Here is an 18,981-nt window from a genome sequence, read left to right on the forward strand (position 1 = left end):
CTACCCAGCAAGGTAATTCTACCACAAATGTACAGAAAAAATCGAAATCAATATATCATATAGATTCAGAATACAGAATCAACTACAACAAATCAATTGGAAAAAATCAAAATCAATATATCATATAGATTCAGATTACAGAATCAACTACAGCAAAGCAATTGAAAAAAATCAAAATCAATATATCATATATATTAAGATTACAGAATCAGGTAATTGGTTGAAAGAAATTACAGAATAAGGTATATCATATAGATTAAGATTACGATACTTCTCGACTGMCTTTTGAGGGAAAAGAAAGAAAAGAACATCACAAAATGAAGAGAACAGAACCAAACGCGTCAAGTTGAAGGCGTCGATTTGAAAGAAGAGAACAAAAGCAGACGTCGATTTGGTTCATTAGTTGTGTACGGTTGTTTTAGCATAGGAAATGAAGCTAGGGATATCGATATATTTTTAGCTGATTCTTTTAGGGATCAATTACATATTCTGTTGCCAAACCATTTGCTTTAGCAAGCCAATCTTGTACAACTGGAAGAACAGTTTCTCCATTCCTATCAGCTACATCGACTTGCTGTTGAACCCCAAATTGAGTGTTGTCAAGACACAAAATTTGACTTCTTAAACCATTAATGTTGGTGTTATGATGGACTATATAACCAAATGGGTGTACGATCGGGCGAACCATGTATTCAAGCAGCTTTGCGAGCACAGAAACAGCAATATCTACAGCAGTCATTTCTTTCAGTGATTGTTCTTCAAAAGTACCAAAGCAGAGACTGTAATAAAAACCGGGATCATGAAATGATAGGTGGTGAATTCAAAGTGAGTTCCAGCTTACTGTTTAAAGATCAAAATAGAGATGATGGTAAGGAGAAGAGTAATCACCTTATCGGTTTCTTTGTTCCTTCTCCTTTCGGAGAAATTGCGTTTGTTGACTTTCTTATGAACAAAATAGACGCCAAGGACGCCAAACCGATCTGAACCGCTTCATTTTTGAACCATATTAAACAATGTTACCAAGAGGTTGTTTGATTACTCTTTTAGTTATACTACCTTATAAATGCATTATCGTTTGAAATTCACAGACAATGAGAAACCTGGTTGCATCTCGTCCACTATCTTTTTGGTCCCAAACCCTAGCGAAAAGATACAAATTCAATACAATAAATCTAGTTCAGAAATCCGACCGGCATGTCTCTTGAAACCTAAGAAAATCAACTGCAAGTCTATACCCAAATTTCTGGAGATAAAAATCAATTCAAAACGACAAAAATCGAAACCCTAACACCCGAAGTCAAAACAAAATCAACTCACCCCACCAATACAGATTTAACATAGACAAAAGAAGATCCAACTACATGATACCAGAAAACAAAATAAATCGGAAGTTAGAGAGACGACGAGTAAAGCAAACCTTGCAATCACGGTTTTTGATGACGATGTGACCTCCCTTACGAATAGTGCCAGCTTGCTGAGGGTAGGTCTTGGAAGCACCGGCATCGGCCTTTGAGAGTGGGAAAAGAACCCAGCAGAGAAGTAGAGATTAATGGAGAACTCACCTTGATGGTTTCAAGAACGTGAATTGCTGCATTGGGAGAGAAGAAATCGTTGCCCTGGGAGAAGGAATTGACGCTTTGGGAGAAAGAATCGATTTCTTGGAGAAGACATTGAGAGTGGGAAAAGAACCCAGTAGAAAAGTAGTGATTAATGGAGAACTCATCTTGATGGTTTCAGGAACGTGAATTGCTGCATTGGGAGAAGAAATCGTTGCCCTGGAGAAGGAATCGACGCTTTGGGAGCAGGAAACGATTTCTTGGAGAGGACATTGGCTTAGGGAAACAATTTTAAGACTTATGCATCATTTTGCGGTACTTTATGCATCAGGGATTGTTTCTAAGATTTTAAGACTTTATGCATAAAAAAATAGTACCTTATGCATTTAAAGTTGTTTTTAAGATTTTTATAAAATCTGCTTTATAAGGTAGTATATATTACATGATCTTGAGACCAAAAAGTTTGATGAAAACATGTATCATATGGTGTATGAGAGAATATATCTATGCTATATTATAAAACGTTTGACAAAAATTATTAAAAACTATTTTTTATGTATGAAGTACTATTTATTGATACATATTATTTAAACTTCAAAATTAAAAGTAAATTGTGCTGAATTACAACTTATTAAAGCTCCATGCCTGAATTCATGTAACTAATTGCAAATAAATATAATCAAATACAAGATAAACATTTTCTTTTAAATATAAAAAATATAAAATATAATTACATAATCATTGAGTTTTAACATAATACTTAATTATTATCTTTATTAAAAAATTATATTGTTATATCAAAAATAAACTACTTCGTTATTAAATTAAACAAAAAATTATACAAAAAGAGAACTTTTTAAACTGCTATTTAATATTAATATCAATGTAAATTTCTATGTGGCCCTCAAATTTATATTTTTGTTCAAATATAAAAATATTATCGTTTTCTGAAATATATATGTGTGTGTATATATATATATATATATATATATATATATATATATATATATATATACATATAATATTGAAGGTGTATGGAAATGGAATAGAAAGTATCATACCTTAGGTAGTTGGTTCACTTGGTTGGACGGAAAGCTCTAAACAGAGGACGCGGATCTGAGGAATAAAAATAGATGATAAGAAGTAATTAATAGGCTGTTGCATGGGTTATCATTAAGATATTTACATCCACTTAGTAATTAATATAGCTTGGCTGTTAGTTGTTACTGTTGCTCTGAAAAGTAATTGTTGTTTTAATTAACAACTACTTATTCCGCTACCTACTACCTATATCATATACCATGACAAACATTATTTGATAAAAATACCACATACCTATATAATTATAATCAGGCCATCCAGTTCCTATACCAGTAAAGCGGATTTGGTGTAGGTGATATTTTCCGGGAGTAGTACTTTGAAAAGGAGAGAGATCCCCACCAATTATATGATTCCATGACTTGTAATAACCCAACACATCTTCTTCATCTTCATCATACACAAGACTCACCCCACACTCCCTTGTAACAAAGTCTTTAACATCCAATATAACAGCAATTTGGTCACCATCTTCCATCTCATTCTTCCCAAACATCCAATGGCTTAAATATGTTATACCCTCTCTAATTCCTTGAAACCCCTCTGAAACATTATAGATCCAGGTGCACATCTTTGTTATATTACTAATCCTTATTTTTGAAATATAAGCCAAGAAATCTTCATCATCTCCACTTGTAAACAAGCAGAAGAAATTCAAGCCTCTAAGGTTGCAATGAGATGATGGGATGGTAAATGATATTGATGACCCCTCCCACCTTATATCACTTACGCAATTTGGCATCTCTTTCCCCACATACCATGTGCTGAATATCCCAAATTCATAAACCATCTGCCAAATAAAAGCTTCATTTATTATATCTACATATTAATCACACAAACAAAAATAGTTAATGATAACAAACCTTGACTCTTCCACTTTCTATCGGCTGAATTTCAGTGAAGTCTAAATTAACTAAATGACTCCATCCCAAACTACGTAATACCTTTTCCTCAACATCTCTCATATCTTCCTCTTTAACCATGCCTTCAATATTATCCCCCAAAGATGTAGCATAACGAGAATAGCTTAACAAGATTGGGGACATTTCTCGATTAAATATAACTTCCCCATCTCCATCAAAACCATATCTCAATTCTTTTAGTGTAGGTGGAGGATGCTTCAATGACTTCAAACTAAAATTCTCACAAATACTAAGTATTTCAAGCCTGGAAAGGCTTTTCACCCAATTGGGCAGTGAAACCAAAAGATTGTCATCTAAATACAACTCCTTCAACATGGATAGGCTACTCATGTCCATCGGAAAGGATTCGTTGGACAAATTATTATCTTCTAGTGACAAACATACTAATGAACTCGGTACAAAAATCAGATAGGACTCGAAAGCTCTTGGTATGGCCTCCATAATGGCAGAGGAAGAGGTTTGTGAGTTCATACCAATGTGGTTACGGTTGAGCGTTTCCTCCACGTCATCCCTCATCTCGATCGTAGTTTCACCGCGATTACAACCATCTAATTTTAGTATTTTGACGTTCTTCACCTTGTTTATCGTTCTTAAAAGCTTGCCAGTGTTATTGCAGTAACTCAGGTCAATGAGGTCAAGTCCATCACATTGCTCAATTGACTCACAAACCTCAATCAAACTTGAGCAATTTGAAAGTATTAACCTCTCAAGTGCAGGGAATTCAGAAAATCCACCAACACTCCAAAGCTGTTCACAGAAACTCAGATTAAGAATCTTCAATGATCGAAGTAAYTGTTTGCYTTTTGAGCATGAGYTGCTTAACTGTGCAAATGGAGATAAGGTAAAATAATGAGTGAACTGCATAAAACCACCATAGAAGTAACAAAAATTAAAGTAGATGCTACAAGTTTCTTACCTTTTGCCTCTTCCCAGGTTGTTGTAGGTTACCATAAAACATGTCAAAAGATTCCAAATTGCTGTAAGACATGTCAAGCACAACCATATTCTCCATTGGTAAGTCTAAAGGTAAAGACTTTAAAGGGAACCCATGCATACACAACCATCTTAATTTTTTAGGGAAATTCTTATAAGATCCATTGAATTTCACATAATTGAGTTGTAGTAGCATTAGATTATCCATCTTACTCAATGCATCTGTTTCCAACTCAAACGATTCACATATGTCCTCTTTCTCAAGCATTTCCATGTCAAGMACGAGGCCTTTAAGTTTTCCCGAACCCTAAGAAGAAAGTGAATGTCAAAAAACTAAAGAAGTCTTATGTATGTGTAGATAGATAATACAAATTACTTACAATTTGCACAATTCACTACATAGCACGCCATCAACTTCTAAGCGTCCCAATAGACTTGATTTTATAAGACTTTTATAGGAACAAAAACAAAAGCGTTCTACCTAAAGACGTAATAAATTTATAAGAAACTTTTGGGCATCTTAACGAGTTTTTAGGACATTTTAAATACAAAGCGTCACATTAACTATTTTATAGGATACTTTTGTGAAAGTGTCCTATAAACCCATATTTTTATAGTACATTTATTTGTATAAGGTATTTTTTCAAATAATGTTCTGTAAAACTGCTAATATGATGTTCTTTTATAAAAGGGTCATAAAAACTTGTTATGACACCCAAAATGTCATAAATACTTATTACAATGATTTTAGGTAGCACACTTCATTTTTGGGTCTTATATATTAAATCCTATCACCACAAAACAAATGAATTTTACCCACAAAAATCACCCAGTGAAATTTTTGTCTTTACCTAGAAAATACCGATAGTTTGGTAAAGTCAATGTTTTCGAGAAAATACCAATTGATCACCCACACTGGGTAATCTTTCACTGATTTGAACCACCAACAATTTACCCATCAACTTTTGTGACGGTTTGTGACAAATCACCCTTTAGCGACAGACTTTTCCCAGGTAAAAGTCTTTCATTTAGTACTGTATAAAGCAGTCTATTAAGACGCATAGAAGTTGTTGGTGTCCTATAAACCTAATTTTGCTATAGTGATGATGACAAGTATGTATGGCATGTTACCTTGTTTTGTTCCAACACATTGAATGATTCCTCATGACACCATAATCGACTACGCTTCCATGGCTTGTTTGGTGATTCTTGGCGTACTTCATCTCTTCCCATCTCTTGAAGCAATTGATGCATCATTAACTTGTTATCTTTACTTATCCGAAGAAGGCATCTATCAATGAGATTCTCAATCCCGAGTACTGTGTGGATCCCACATGCCTTTAATATTGTTTCGGTTGATTCTCTATCTTCTCTAACAAAAAAACAAGCAATGTGCTTAAACAGTTCCTTATCTCCTGTAGATGGCAAAGAGTCAAAGCTCATTTGCAAGACTTTTGTAATCTTGGAATTAGGTTCTTCCTTTAGCTTTTCTATGTAATCCTTCCATACAGCTACATCTTTATTAAATAGAGAACTGCCCAAAACTTTAAGAGCCAATGGATGTCCCCCACAATASTCAACAAGTGTATCTGAAACATCTTCATAACCTTCCTTTGGACTGTTGGCTTTGAATGCCGACAAACTTAAAAGCTGTAGTGAATTATAATCATTTAAGCCTCGCAATGAGTGCTTTGTATGCTTAGGTTGAACTATCTGGTTGAATAGCTCATACTTTTCTGTCAACGATGCATCMTTGGTCGTTATTATGATTTTGCTTCCTGGAAGAAAACCTTTCTTTCCAAGTAATGCATCCAAATGATYGAGACTATCAACATCATCAAGAACTACAAACACCTTTGTACGAGCTATTGCATTCTCGATCTGARAGGTGTATTCGGAAACATGATGAACTTGAATTGAACTCGTGTTTGAAATGTCATGACAAATTTGTTTTTGCAAATCAAGCAATCCACTAAACTTTTCAGCACATTTCTTACTAATATCTGCAATAAAGCTACTCCTTTGGAATTTATAACGRTGTAACCTAAAGACATATTCGGCCAATGAAGTTTTCCCGATCCCACCCATGCCCCAAATTGTGAGGATGTCAGCAGGATGAGATGATCCATCTTTTAACCAAGAGGTAATGAATTGAATGTCATAATCCATGCCGATAAGGGGTGGCAGAGTACTACATAAGCGTACACCTAATTTACGACGGATGCTGATAACAATTTTGTCAATCAACTCCGTCTCTTTCCTGCAAATTGATTTCAGTGAGAGATATATGAAACATCAATGTGAAAACTAAATAAGAGATAACCCAATTCTTGTTCAACCAAAATCAATTCCATCAATAATATCTTAAATGACGTGATGGGAAAATAAATAATTATTTTCTTTATCTTTTTGTTAAAAAAAAACCTTTTTTTTGGTTATTGGAAAAAAATGTTGTAATTATATGATTCAGGGAACATGTTTCGACTGCTTCTACCATAAATGCATATGTGAACTTCTTCTAACTATACAAATATTTGGTATGTAACATCTTATTTTTTATAGATAACAGGACAAAAGATCCACCAATGCATACAATTTCATTATGGTTCAAGAAGACCATCAAACATAAATATCGAGATGTCACCAAAAAGTTAAAGGTCATTTGTAGGAGTGTAACAGAGCCGATTCGAGTAGTAGGTTATTCGTGTTGTCATTTTTTTCTCACATTTGCTGTTGCACAACAAACAAACCAGAGACTATATGAGTTTCATCGCTAGTTTAAGTCGCCCCAAACTGGCGTGGGTCTCTGATTGTGAGTTGAAGTCTAGAGAATATTGCTAGTTTCACCGCTAGTTTAACTAGCATAAAACTAGCCCAAGATTTTTTTGGCCAGGTGACAATTGGGGAGGCTAGGCCATACCCTTTTTTACTCCAACACCTTTTGGCCATACTTTCTCCTTTCCTTTTTGTCCTTCTTCTAATTCATATATAGGAAGGCCTTTGCTCTTTCTATCACTTGTCCACTTTGTCCAGTTTGTTTTTTCCAACACTCAAGACCTCTCCTACTTTTTCTCTCAAGAGCTTGTTTACCATTTTTGGTATGTGTGTAGAAGTTGGTGTTTTTGATAGTTGAAAATTTTGGTTGGTCTTGGATCTAAGGATTATTGTACAAGCACTTCTAATCTTCTTTGTGGTAATATAATATTTTCTCTCTCTATTTGGTGGATATACACTATCACATTGATAGTGAAACCATGTTAAATCCTTGTGTTCTTGCTTGTGATGTTGTTATATGCTTAGATCCTAGTATACTGTGGTTGTCATTTACATAGAAGGTGTTTAATCTTCTTTGGAGCATGTTGTGCAACATCTAAATTATTGGTATCCGTATTTTTGTTTGGGTTCATCGTGCATTTGGATTTCTACAAGTATTTGGGACCTTAGAAATCACTTCGTTGTTAAGTTTGATCGCACTTTTATCCCCTATAATTGGTATCAGATCTTTAGATCTAGACTTGGGAGTCTGTTATAGAAAACTTACACAAGCTAGTTGAATACTTTTATACTTGAATCATGCCTGGTGAAGATGAGGGAAACCCTTTTGGTATCGGTTCCTCAAACCAAACCCAAAGGCCATATCAGGAAGGAACATTTAATTTATATAGGGTTGGGATTCATATTCAAACTTGGAATAGGGACCATGATTTTGGTAAATGGCAATTTACAACATCTGCTGCACTTAGAAAGAATGGTGTCCATCATGTAGTATTTGCTAATAATGAGCTAGACCCTAATATGTCTGAACTTAAGGCTAGAGAAACGGAAACATGGGCATTTACTACTTCACATATGGCAATGGGAGAGAATGTCATTTATGATATTGTGTCATAAAAGACTGCTGCAGGTATTTGAAGCAAGCTTGAGAATCTATATTTCAATATAAATCTTGACTAACAGGTTGTTATTGACGCGGTAGTACCTCTTCTTCAAAATGGAGGAAGGTACAACTATTAAAACTCATGACAAAATTCGAAGATATATCATTATGAAGTTGAAGGCAACATATGCGCTTCTTGCTAAAGTTGAAGAAGCTCTAGCTACGATTCTATTGCATTCTCTTCCCGAGAAATATTCTCAGTTCAATAACTGTTTTATATATGGAAGATAAACTCTTTCTTTGTCTGATGTGAAAACAGGAATAATTTCTGAATATTAAAGAATTCAGATGAGAATCGATAACAATCCATGAGAGGATAATCATAGTCAAGGCCTATTTGTTGATAGAGGCCGTGATAATCAACAGTCTTCTAGAGGAAGAAATAATGGGTATTCCCAATCTCGTAAGCCGGGCTCTAGAAGGAAATCAAAGACGAGTGGTAAATGTAATTTTTGCCATAAGCCAAGTCATTATAAGAGCTTGATTTGAATAAAAAAGTTTTTGCATTATTAGACAAAATACAAAGACTATAAATAGCCATTTACAATATACATACAATGGTAAATAGAGATCTGCAGCTAATTCTATGATAAATAATATCAATCACAATAACTATCTAAATATAGCTTAAAGGAGAAAAAGGAAATACAATTAATACATGATCAATGATTAGTTTCCTTAATATGCCCCCGCAAGATGGAGGGTCCATCGGAGACTCCAATCTTGGACCGAAAGCGGTGAAAAGGACCCCACCCTAGAGGTTTAGTGAGCACATCAGCAAGTTGATCATTGGAATGAATGTGTAGAACCCGTAATGAACCATTAGTTACCTTTTCCCGAACACAGTGATAATCGAGTGCCATGTGTTTCATACGCGAATGACAATGATAAGTAGCACCAACATTGTCACAAAATAATATAGGAGGTTTAGTTGCCGATAGACCCAGCTCTAATAGTAGATGTTGAACCCAAAATAGTTCAGCTGCACCGTTTGCTAGTGCCTTGTACTCCGCCTCGGTTGAAGAACGAGAAACCGATTTTTGACGCGATGAATGCCACGAGATGATGTTGGAACCGAGGTAGATAATATAGGCAGTTGTGGATCGCCCCCCATCGGCAATTCCTCCCCAATCAGAATCGGTAAACACGGTAAGGTCGATGGGAGAGCCACGGTTTAGAAACAGACCGTGATGAATAGTGCCTTCCAAGTATTGAAGAACCCGTTTTAAGGCTTGCCAATGGAGTTGAGTTGGTGCATGCATGTATTGAGAGAGTTTGTTGACTGCGTAAGAAACATCAGGTCTAGTGAAAGCAAGGTATTGGAGGGAGCCCACCAATTGATGATACGGTGTAGGGTCAGTGGTAGGTGAACCATCAACAGGAGAGAGAGACTCAGTAGAGCTAATTGGTGTGGCCACGGGTTTGGCTCCATCCATTTTGAACTTGGTTAGTAAATTTTGCACATGAGCATGTTGGGAGAGAAATAAACCAGTAGTGGTGTTAATAACTTCTATACCAAGAAAGTGGTGTAGCATGCCAAGATCTTTAATGGAAAAATTTTCGGAGAGTGTACGAATGGTATGTTGAGTAAAAGGATTGTTGTTGCCGGTCAAGACAATATCATCAACATATACCAAGAAATAGAAGATAAGGCCATCCCGGTTGTAGATGAACAGATATGGGTCGGCCAAGGATTTGCGAAAACCGAGTTCAAGGAGGAATGTGGCAAGTTCCATGTACCATGCACGCGGTGCTTGCTTGAGGCCGTAGAGAGATTTTCGAAGATGACAAAGGTGATTTGGAAAATCCGGATGGACATAGCCGGGTGGTTGAGACATGTAAACATCCTCATGTAATGTGCCATGCAAGAAGGCATTGTTAACATCGAGTTGCCGGATGGGCCAGTTTTAAGATAAGGCAATGGCGAGAACCGTATGGATAGTTACGGGTTTAGCGACCGGGCTAAACGTTTCAAAATAATCCTTGCCATGTTCTTGAAGGAACCCCTTGACAACTAGACGAGCCTTGTATTTCTCAACAGACCCGTCGGGACGCCGTTTGATGCAAAATATCCACTTGCAGCCGATAGGTTTATGTTGCGAAGGAGGGACAAGTTCCCATGTGGCATTTTGTAGAAGGGCATTGAACTCATTATCCATCGCCTTTTGCCACTCGGGATCTTTTAAGGCTTGATTGTGAGTTGTTAGTTCAAGTGTTGAAGAAATCGGATGGAGGGTAGTGTGGTTAACAAAGGTAGAGTTATAATACTTGGAATTTGGTTTGCGGGTGTGCGGGGGTAGTAGGGAAGGTAAGGGTAAAGATTCAAATGAATCTGATTGAGGAGTGGTTGAGGATGTAGAGAGAGATGGCGATGAAGGTGGGGTGGGGGAGGAAGTGGTGTGAGATTCGGTGGTGTTTGGAGAATGGGTAGAAGTGAGAGAGTTAGAAGTGTTGTTAGGGGAGGATGTAGTGGAGTGTACTGGTGAAATAGGAGAATGAGGTTGGGTTGGTATAGGTGGTTCGAGTGGGCCTGATGGTGGGATGTGTATGGATTGGGCCGGATGAGTAGAATGGGGTGATGAAGCGGAAGTGTGGTGTTGGGCCTGTGGAATGGACTGGAATGGTGGGATACCGAAAAAGTCGCCCACAGTAGGAATGGTCGTAGAATGACTTTGAGATTTAAATAGAAATTGGGTTTCAATGAATTCTACGTGTCGGGAGTGGTATAGTCGTCGGTTGGTGTAATCATAGCATTTGTAGGCCGATTTAGATGATGAGTAGCCAAAGAATACACATTTTTTTAGCAAGGGTGAAGTTTGGATTTTGCATACGGGCGAAGCCACGGATAACATAAGCATCCAAAGGGTTTGAGTTTGGTGTAGGTTGGTTTTTGTTTGTAAAGAATGAAATATGGACAGTTGAAATTAAGGGTTGGAGTTAGGAGACGGTTGATGAGATAAACGGCGGTTTGGAAGGCATGTGACCAAAATGAGAGAGGAAGGTGAGCATAGTGAAGGAGTGATAAACTTGTTTCCACAATGTGTCGATGACGCCGTTCGGCAACATCGTTTTGTTCCGGGGTATGCGGTGGGGTGGTGAAATGAGAAATACCTTGAGATTGAAGATATGCGGAAAGTCCAATATATTCTCCACCATTATCGGTGAAGAGAGAAATGAAAGGTGTTTGAAAATATTTTTCGACTAGCAATTTGAATTGTGGAAATAAAGTGGAGATGTCATATTTGTTTTTCATTGGATATAGCCAAATGTACTTGGTGTGAAAGTCGACAAAAATCACATAATAAGTGAAACCATCAATCGATTTTTCTACCGGTCCCCAAACATTCGAATACATTAATTGTAAGGGTTTTGTAGTAGTAAAGGAGTTCATGCCAAAGGAATCTTTGTGACTTTTATTGATGGAACACGAATTGCAATGAAAATTGAGTAGATTGAAATGTAAGCCTAAACATTTGGCGATTTGCTTGAGAATCCGAATAGAAGGATGCCCGAGTTTGTGATGCCAATCAAGGAGCAGTGTGGTGGAGACCACATTTATTTGAGGTTGAGATGGAAGGTTGGCGTAGTAAACATCAAGGTAATTCTCTCCCCGCATGAGTCGTGCCCCCGTTCGAAGATCCTTGACAAAGAAATGAGTGGGAAAAAATTCCACAGAGACTTGGTTAGTCTTACACAATTTTGCAACAGAAATAAGCTTATTCTTGAATTGAGGAACACACAAAACGTTTTTTAGGGTAAGAAAGCCATTGGATGTAGGAAGATGTGTTTGACCAATATGGGTTATAGAGAGGGTGTTACCATTGCCAAGAACAATTTCATCCGGTCCGCCATACTCAGACGGAGTGAAAATGTGCACGATCCGGATCAACATGATCGGAAGCTCCCATATCAAACATATAGGAGGATGTTGTGACATTAGCAATTGGTGAAGCCTTGCTTTGGGTCATAGAATTGCCTGTCGTAACATGATTTTCACGGAGAAACCGGGCAAGTTTCCGACACTCCTTTGCTTCATGCCCTGCAAAGTTACAATATTGACAATAGATAATGGTACGGTTGTCACGATTACCGTTATTGAAGTTGGAGCCATTAGACCATTGATTGCGTAATGGTCTGCTGTTGAAATTGTTTTGCACGTTGCGTCGATCGGGTGTTGATCTTGCATTAGTCCTTGAGTGTTTTTGGGTGAAGTTGGCTGTAGCCATGAGGGGTGGCGTAACAGTTGTTTGTTGAAGTTCCCGTTCAAAATCAACAAGCTTCTCAAATAGTTCTGGAAAGGAGAGTTTTGAATCAAGTAGTCGAAGTGATTGGGCAACATTTTTGAAGTCATCGCCTAATTGACAGAGAATGTGGACCATGAGATCCTCGTCTTTCACCGGGTTTTGAACAAGTGCTAGTTCGTAGGCGATTGATTTCATATCACGTAAGTATTCCGTGACGGTGAGAGTGCCTTTGGGGTTGGATGCAAGTTTGGATTTTAGCGATATGACACGAGACCAGGATGAGTTCGCATAGCTAGTTACCAATCGTTCCCACGCTTCCTGAGAAGTGTCGGCCGATGCAATCATCGGTTGGATGGTGGGTGAGCAGCTTCCTAGAAGACCCGCCAGAATGATTTGATCCTATCGGAACCACGGATAGTGATCTGGGTTTGGTTTAGTGGCTTCGGCATCTAGGAACTCCGCCGAAGCCTGCTTGGTTCCGGTGATGAAATGAACGAGATCGAGGCCAATAAGGGTTGAGTAGACGTGCTTACGCCATACCGGAAACTTATCGTTAGTAAGGGTGACGTTAAAGTGGGTGGAGGCAGTGAGTTGAATAACTATGATTGGTGCCATGGAAGGAGGTGCAGTAGGATCAATTCTCGTTTGAGATGGAAGCTCTAATACCATATAAGAGCTTGATTTGAATAGACAAGTTCTTGCATTATTAGACAAAATACAAAGACTATAAATAGACATTTACAATATACATACAATGGTAAGGAGAGATCTACGGCCAATTCTATGATAAATAATATCAATCACAATAACTATCTAAATATAGCTTAAAGGAGAAAAAGGAAATACAATTAATACATGATCAATGTTTAGTTTCCTTAATAGTCATTGGGTCAAAGACTGTCCAAGTTAGAAGAACAAGGATAAGTCAAAGGGAGAATCTTCAACAGTTGCAACCGAACAGGAAACAGGCATCTCAGCTACGGTTACACCACTGCTTGGAGATAGGCGATGGGTGTTGGATACTGGAGCCTCTTGTCACATGATACCTTTTCGTGACTATTTATCTACCTTCGAAAAATTGAGGGTAATAGCATTTTCATGGGAAATAGTACTTTGTGCATTACTCAAGGTGTTGGCACAGATCGTATCAAGATGTTTGATTTGTTCGGACATTGAATAATGTCAAATATGTTATGGACATGACTCGTTCCTTTATCTCGGTTGGACAATTGTCCAAGGTTGGTTGCAAGATTCGTATTGAAGATGGGAGCATGCATGTATCTCAAGGAAACTTTGTAGTAATGAAAGGTATACAGGCGGAAAACAATTTGTTTCATTTGGTTGAAGAAACAGTTTCTTCATAATCATGTGTGACGGATAATTCAAAGAATATGGATGCTACTTGTTTATGGCATATACGGTTGGGCCACACATTCGAGAAGAATTTGGAGGTCTAGCGAAAGCGAAAGCTCATTAGTGTTGACACGCCTACTTGTCTTGATTTTTGTGCCAAATGTGTCAAGGGGAAATAAACTCGCGTTTCTTTATTGTTGGAAAGCACAAAACTAAAGAGATCTTGGATTATGTGCATACAAATTTTTGGTGACCATCAAGCACATAGTCCCTAAATGGAGGTAGATATTTTCTCTCTCTTATTGATGATTTCTCACGAAAATTTTGGGGGTTTGTTTTGAAGCACAAGTTGGATGTCTTTGACAATTTCAAGACTTTGTTAGCACACGTGGAGGTTGAGATCGGAATGAAATTAAAGGTGCTTAGATACGATAATGGTGGAGAGTTTACTTGTGGTAACTTCAAGGCATTTTGCTCGAGTAAAGGCATCCACTGTCTTTATACTCACCCAGTGATCCTGAATCTAACGGGGTCAAGGAGAGGATAAATAGAACATATTTAGAGAAAGTTCAATGTATGTTCATGACATTGGGATTTTTGAATCCTTTTGGGCCGAAACTTTCCACACCGCGATGTGAATCGTCACTATGTTACCTTGTTCGGCCATTGGAGGAAAAATACCGAAAGAGATGTGTAGAGGTAAAACTAATATCTGTATAAAATACATATATGCATTTGGTTGTCTTGTTTATGTACAGGTTTCAAGTCAGAACAAGTTAAATCCAAGAGCCACCAAAGGATATTTGTCTGACTATACAGATGGCATCAAGGGGCACCAAATCTGGAACCCTTTGACATGTAAAGTCATTTATTCTTGACATGTAACATTTGATGAATCTTATATGATAAAGTCCTCTCGGGATGCCTAATCTCCCCAAGAAACGAAAGTTAGTTAAACTGTTGCTCCTAGTGCCGATGATGTGGATACAATAGACATTCCTATTATTATGAGCTCATTTGCTCGAGCCAATATACTTGGATCACCTAAAAATGTTGTAGAAGCAAAGGTCGTCTATTTGAAGAAAATTGTGACAGATGACAATGCTGCTAATATGTTCACAAAATCACTACCATTCCCTAAGTTTGAGCATTGTTCAAACTTGATTCAACTTTGCTTGTGTTAGTGTCATTGGGAACTTCGTTGGAGAGAGCAAATATTACCACAAATGAAAAAAACATCTTTGAAGGGATTACTTCGTTAAGTGCTTAGAGTGCTATGCTCTATTCTTTTTTGTAGATTATGCACTCGAGGTTATTTTGTTTTGCTTGTAACTGTGAGCCATGTCGAATCTCGTCAAGGCTGGAATGCAATTTTGCTACCTCGTGCCAATTTACTTTGCTATATAATTGTTATGATCAACTTGGAAAGGCCCGTATTCATCGAACTCGGACTTTGTTGCTATTTTTGAAGAGTTTTCTGCATCATGGGGGAGTGTTATGATTTTTTTTATCACATTTGATGTTGCACAACAAACAAGACCAGGGACTACCGAGAGTTTCACCGCTAGTATAAGTTGCTTCAAAACTAGCGAGGGTCTCTGATTTTGAGTTGAAGTCCAGAGACTACCGCGAGTTTCACTGCTAGTTTCACCGCTAGTTTACTAGCAGTAAAACTAGGCTGAGATTTTTTTTGGCCAGGCAACAATCAGGAGGCTAGGCCATACCCTTTTTTTCACTTCATCACCCTTTGGCCATACTTTTTCCCTTCCTTTTGTCCTTCTTCTAATTTATATATAGAAAGGACACTTTGCTCTTTCTATCACTTGTCCAATTTGCTTCCTCCAACACTCAAGACCTCTCCTTTTAGTTTCTCTCAAGAGCTTATTTACCATTTTTGGTATGTGTGTAGAGGTTGGTGTTCTTGGTGTTCTTGATAGTTGAAGATTTTGGTTGATCTTGGATCTAAGGATCATTGTACAAGCACTTGTGATCTCTTTTGTGGTAATATAATACTTGCTCTTTCTATTTGGTGGATGTACACTATCACATCAATAGTGTAACCACGTTAAATCCTTGTGTTCTTGCTTGTGATGTTGTTATATGCTTTGATCCTAGTATATTTTGGTTGTCATTTACATAGTGGGTGTTTAATCTTCTTCGAAGCATGTTATGCAAGATTTAGATTATTGTTATCCACAGTGTTGCTTGGGTTTATTGTGCATTTGGAATTCTACAAGTATTTGGGACCTCAGAAATTACTTCGTTATTAAGTTTGATCGCACTTTATCCCTTACAATTCGAATTTAGCTCGAAAAAATAACAGTGCTGGAGCTCAAATAACTTTTTCAAAGTAGGGGTCTAGCTCGAACTCAATTTTTTTTGAATTTTCAAACTCGAGCTCGATGCTCATCTAAGGGCTCGAATTTGCAATTGATTAACTCGCTTATTGGTTTAAACTCGATAATATTTATATTTTTATTTTATGATTTATGAATATATGATATGAGCATTATTGGCTCGAAAAAGTGTATAATGATTGGCTCGGCTCGGAAAATTTAATCAAGTATCAAACATGCCAAGTCGAACATTGTTGTTATGAAACTTGGCTCGTTACTATAAACGAGCTTTATTTTGTATGGGAGATTGACTCGAGCTCGAAAATTATCAAGCTCAAGAAGCTTGTTAAAGGTATTACAAAATTAGTCACCAATTCTATACTACTTTTATAAGTAGTTTAGTAGTAATTAAAATACCTATTTAACTATTTTACCATAAATGATGTTATGATTTCAAGATTGAATGATATGATATTAATTAGATGAATGTAAAATTGTTTGATATGTGTTCCAAATTTGAATCTAATTCAAAGCATATTAATTTGTTAAATGAATTCATTTAAGAGATAACATTAGATTCAAAGAATTATGCATCTTTAACCAAATTAAATATATTAAAAATAAAACAAGAAACATATTGAATCACATAAGGATAAGTAGACTATATTGAAGTTCATGTGCGAAAATATGGATGATAAGAAAGTCGTTACCTGCCCTTTGCAGTTTCTCCTTTTAAATCAGCAACTTGTGTAAGTGCTTTATTCCATAGATCTATTTTTTGAGCCCACTGACTTCTTTTATCTGCATTTGTCTCTGTCTCCATCCTCTTTTTATGCTTTGCCATTGCTTCTTCAAAGCTATTTTGTTGCTTCCTGACATCAGTGGGCTCGACGTGATAAAAGATGGGGATAAGAATATAGCCTGGCTTCCTAAGTTGTTCAAGAATCAATACTAATTCGTCAAGACACCAGGTCGACGAAGCATAATTTTGAGACAACACAATAATAGAAGCTCGGGATGCTTTGATTGCACTCTCCAATTCCGGTTTCAAAGATAGCCCAGTTTCAATCTCTTCATCGTCCAAAAAGGTATTGATGTTAGTATTCAGAAGCGTTTTATAGAGGTGATCAGTGAAATTATTACGAGTGTCTAAACCTCTAAAACTTAAAAAAAACATCATATCTAGGAACAAGAGTTGATGAAGAAGATGAAGGTGAAGATATTTCAGAGATAACAACCATAATTTGTATGGGAAGGTAGGAATGATTGGAGAGGAGTAGGATTTATGATTATATGATGAAAAATGGTTAAAGAAGTGTATATATAATGGAAGCCCAAGTCAAAGTCAACAAGGAAATTGTCTGGAAATTTACAAAAACATATTTATTCCATAAAATTTAGAGTAGACTAAAAATTTAGTCTTTGGTTTGTGAAAACTTTATCTTTTTTTTTTCTACAGTTTTAAAATTACATGATGACCATTGATCCATTGTGCTATGTAAAAACCATCGTATTTGATGCCTCTAACTGCCATTAACACTTGGCTGTTAACGGAAAGGCATTTTAGTCTCTCTCTTTTTCACTTTTGGTTTTTGTCTCATTTTCTATTAAAAAATTATAAACTATTCTATTAGATTCATGCCACCTGTCTTAACCATTTTTTCTGAAACCCATAAAACCTCAGTTCGTAGTCTCTGACGAACCTCTAGTCATTTTTATTGGTGAACCTCCGGTCACTCTCAAAACCCAATTCCAAACTTTAAACCAAAACCAAAATCTAAACCCCAGAATCAAAATCCAAACTAAAACAGAAACCAAAATCACAATCTATACCAAAACGAAAACGAATACCAACTCAAATCAACAACAGAAGGGTTGGATTTATAATTATATGATGAATAATGATTCCAACAAGTTGTGTATTTCTTGTAGCCCAAGTCAAAGTCGACAAGGAAGTTGTTGGAAATTTACAAAAAAATATTTATCATTTTTTGTAGGTGTGAATTACATCGTTGGTTCTTGTTAGGTTGTTTTTCTACGTGGTTAATAAAATTTAGAGTAAACTACAAATTTAGTCCATGTGGTTTGTCAAAATTTATCTTTTCGCTCATACAGTTTCAAAATTAGAAGATGACCATTGTGGTTTGCAAAAACGATCAGATTCAGTCTCTGCCTCTAACTACCGTTAACACTTAGCAGTTAACAGAAAAGCGTTTTAGTCTCTTTTTCTATGTCTCATTTCTATTAAAAGTAAAAAATATTTTATAAACTAATCCACTAGATTCATGCCACCTGTCTAATTAGACATTTCTTTGGATACCCATGAACCTCTTTCCGTAGGTGAACCTCTGGCCATCTTCTCCGGCGAACCTCCATTCATCTCACAAAACCCAAATCCAAACTTTCACTACGAAACAAGTGACAAAAATACTTAAAAGAATCAGCTGAAGAGACAAAAATGCCCCTCACTTTAGAAGCATATGAGGGGTTAAGAGTGCATTAAACAGAGTTAGGTTCAAGAATCCAATATTTAACAAAATTGAAACCATAATGATGATGTCTGTAATTAATTCATTTAGGGACCAATTCATAACTTTGATA

At 36.7% G+C, this 18,981-nt stretch overlaps 1 protein-coding gene across 1 annotated transcript in view; it reads right to left on the reverse strand.

The window, feature by feature from the left end:
* Positions 1–17,560, reverse strand: part of LOC112503840 (TMV resistance protein N-like) — a 20,352-nt gene extending 2,792 nt beyond the window's left edge. Inside the window, exons 1-5 of the mRNA XM_025107828.1 lie at positions 17,091–17,560; positions 5,642–6,770; positions 4,494–4,817; positions 2,892–4,399; positions 2,618–2,672 (exon numbers count right to left, since the gene is read on the reverse strand). Coding sequence (XP_024963596.1) covers positions 3,503–4,399; positions 4,494–4,817; positions 5,642–6,770; positions 17,091–17,560 — 2,820 coding nt within the window. The 3' untranslated portion in view covers positions 2,618–2,672; positions 2,892–3,502. The remainder of the gene's footprint in view (positions 1–2,617; positions 2,673–2,891; positions 4,400–4,493; positions 4,818–5,641; positions 6,771–17,090) is intronic.
* Positions 17,561–18,981: the final 1,421 nt, after the last annotated feature.

This window comes from Cynara cardunculus, unplaced genomic scaffold (genome assembly GCF_001531365.2).
Source record: "Cynara cardunculus var. scolymus isolate 2C unplaced genomic scaffold, CcrdV1 Un_Scaffold_3971, whole genome shotgun sequence".
In the NCBI taxonomy this organism is placed as follows: Eukaryota; Viridiplantae; Streptophyta; class Magnoliopsida; order Asterales; family Asteraceae; genus Cynara; species Cynara cardunculus.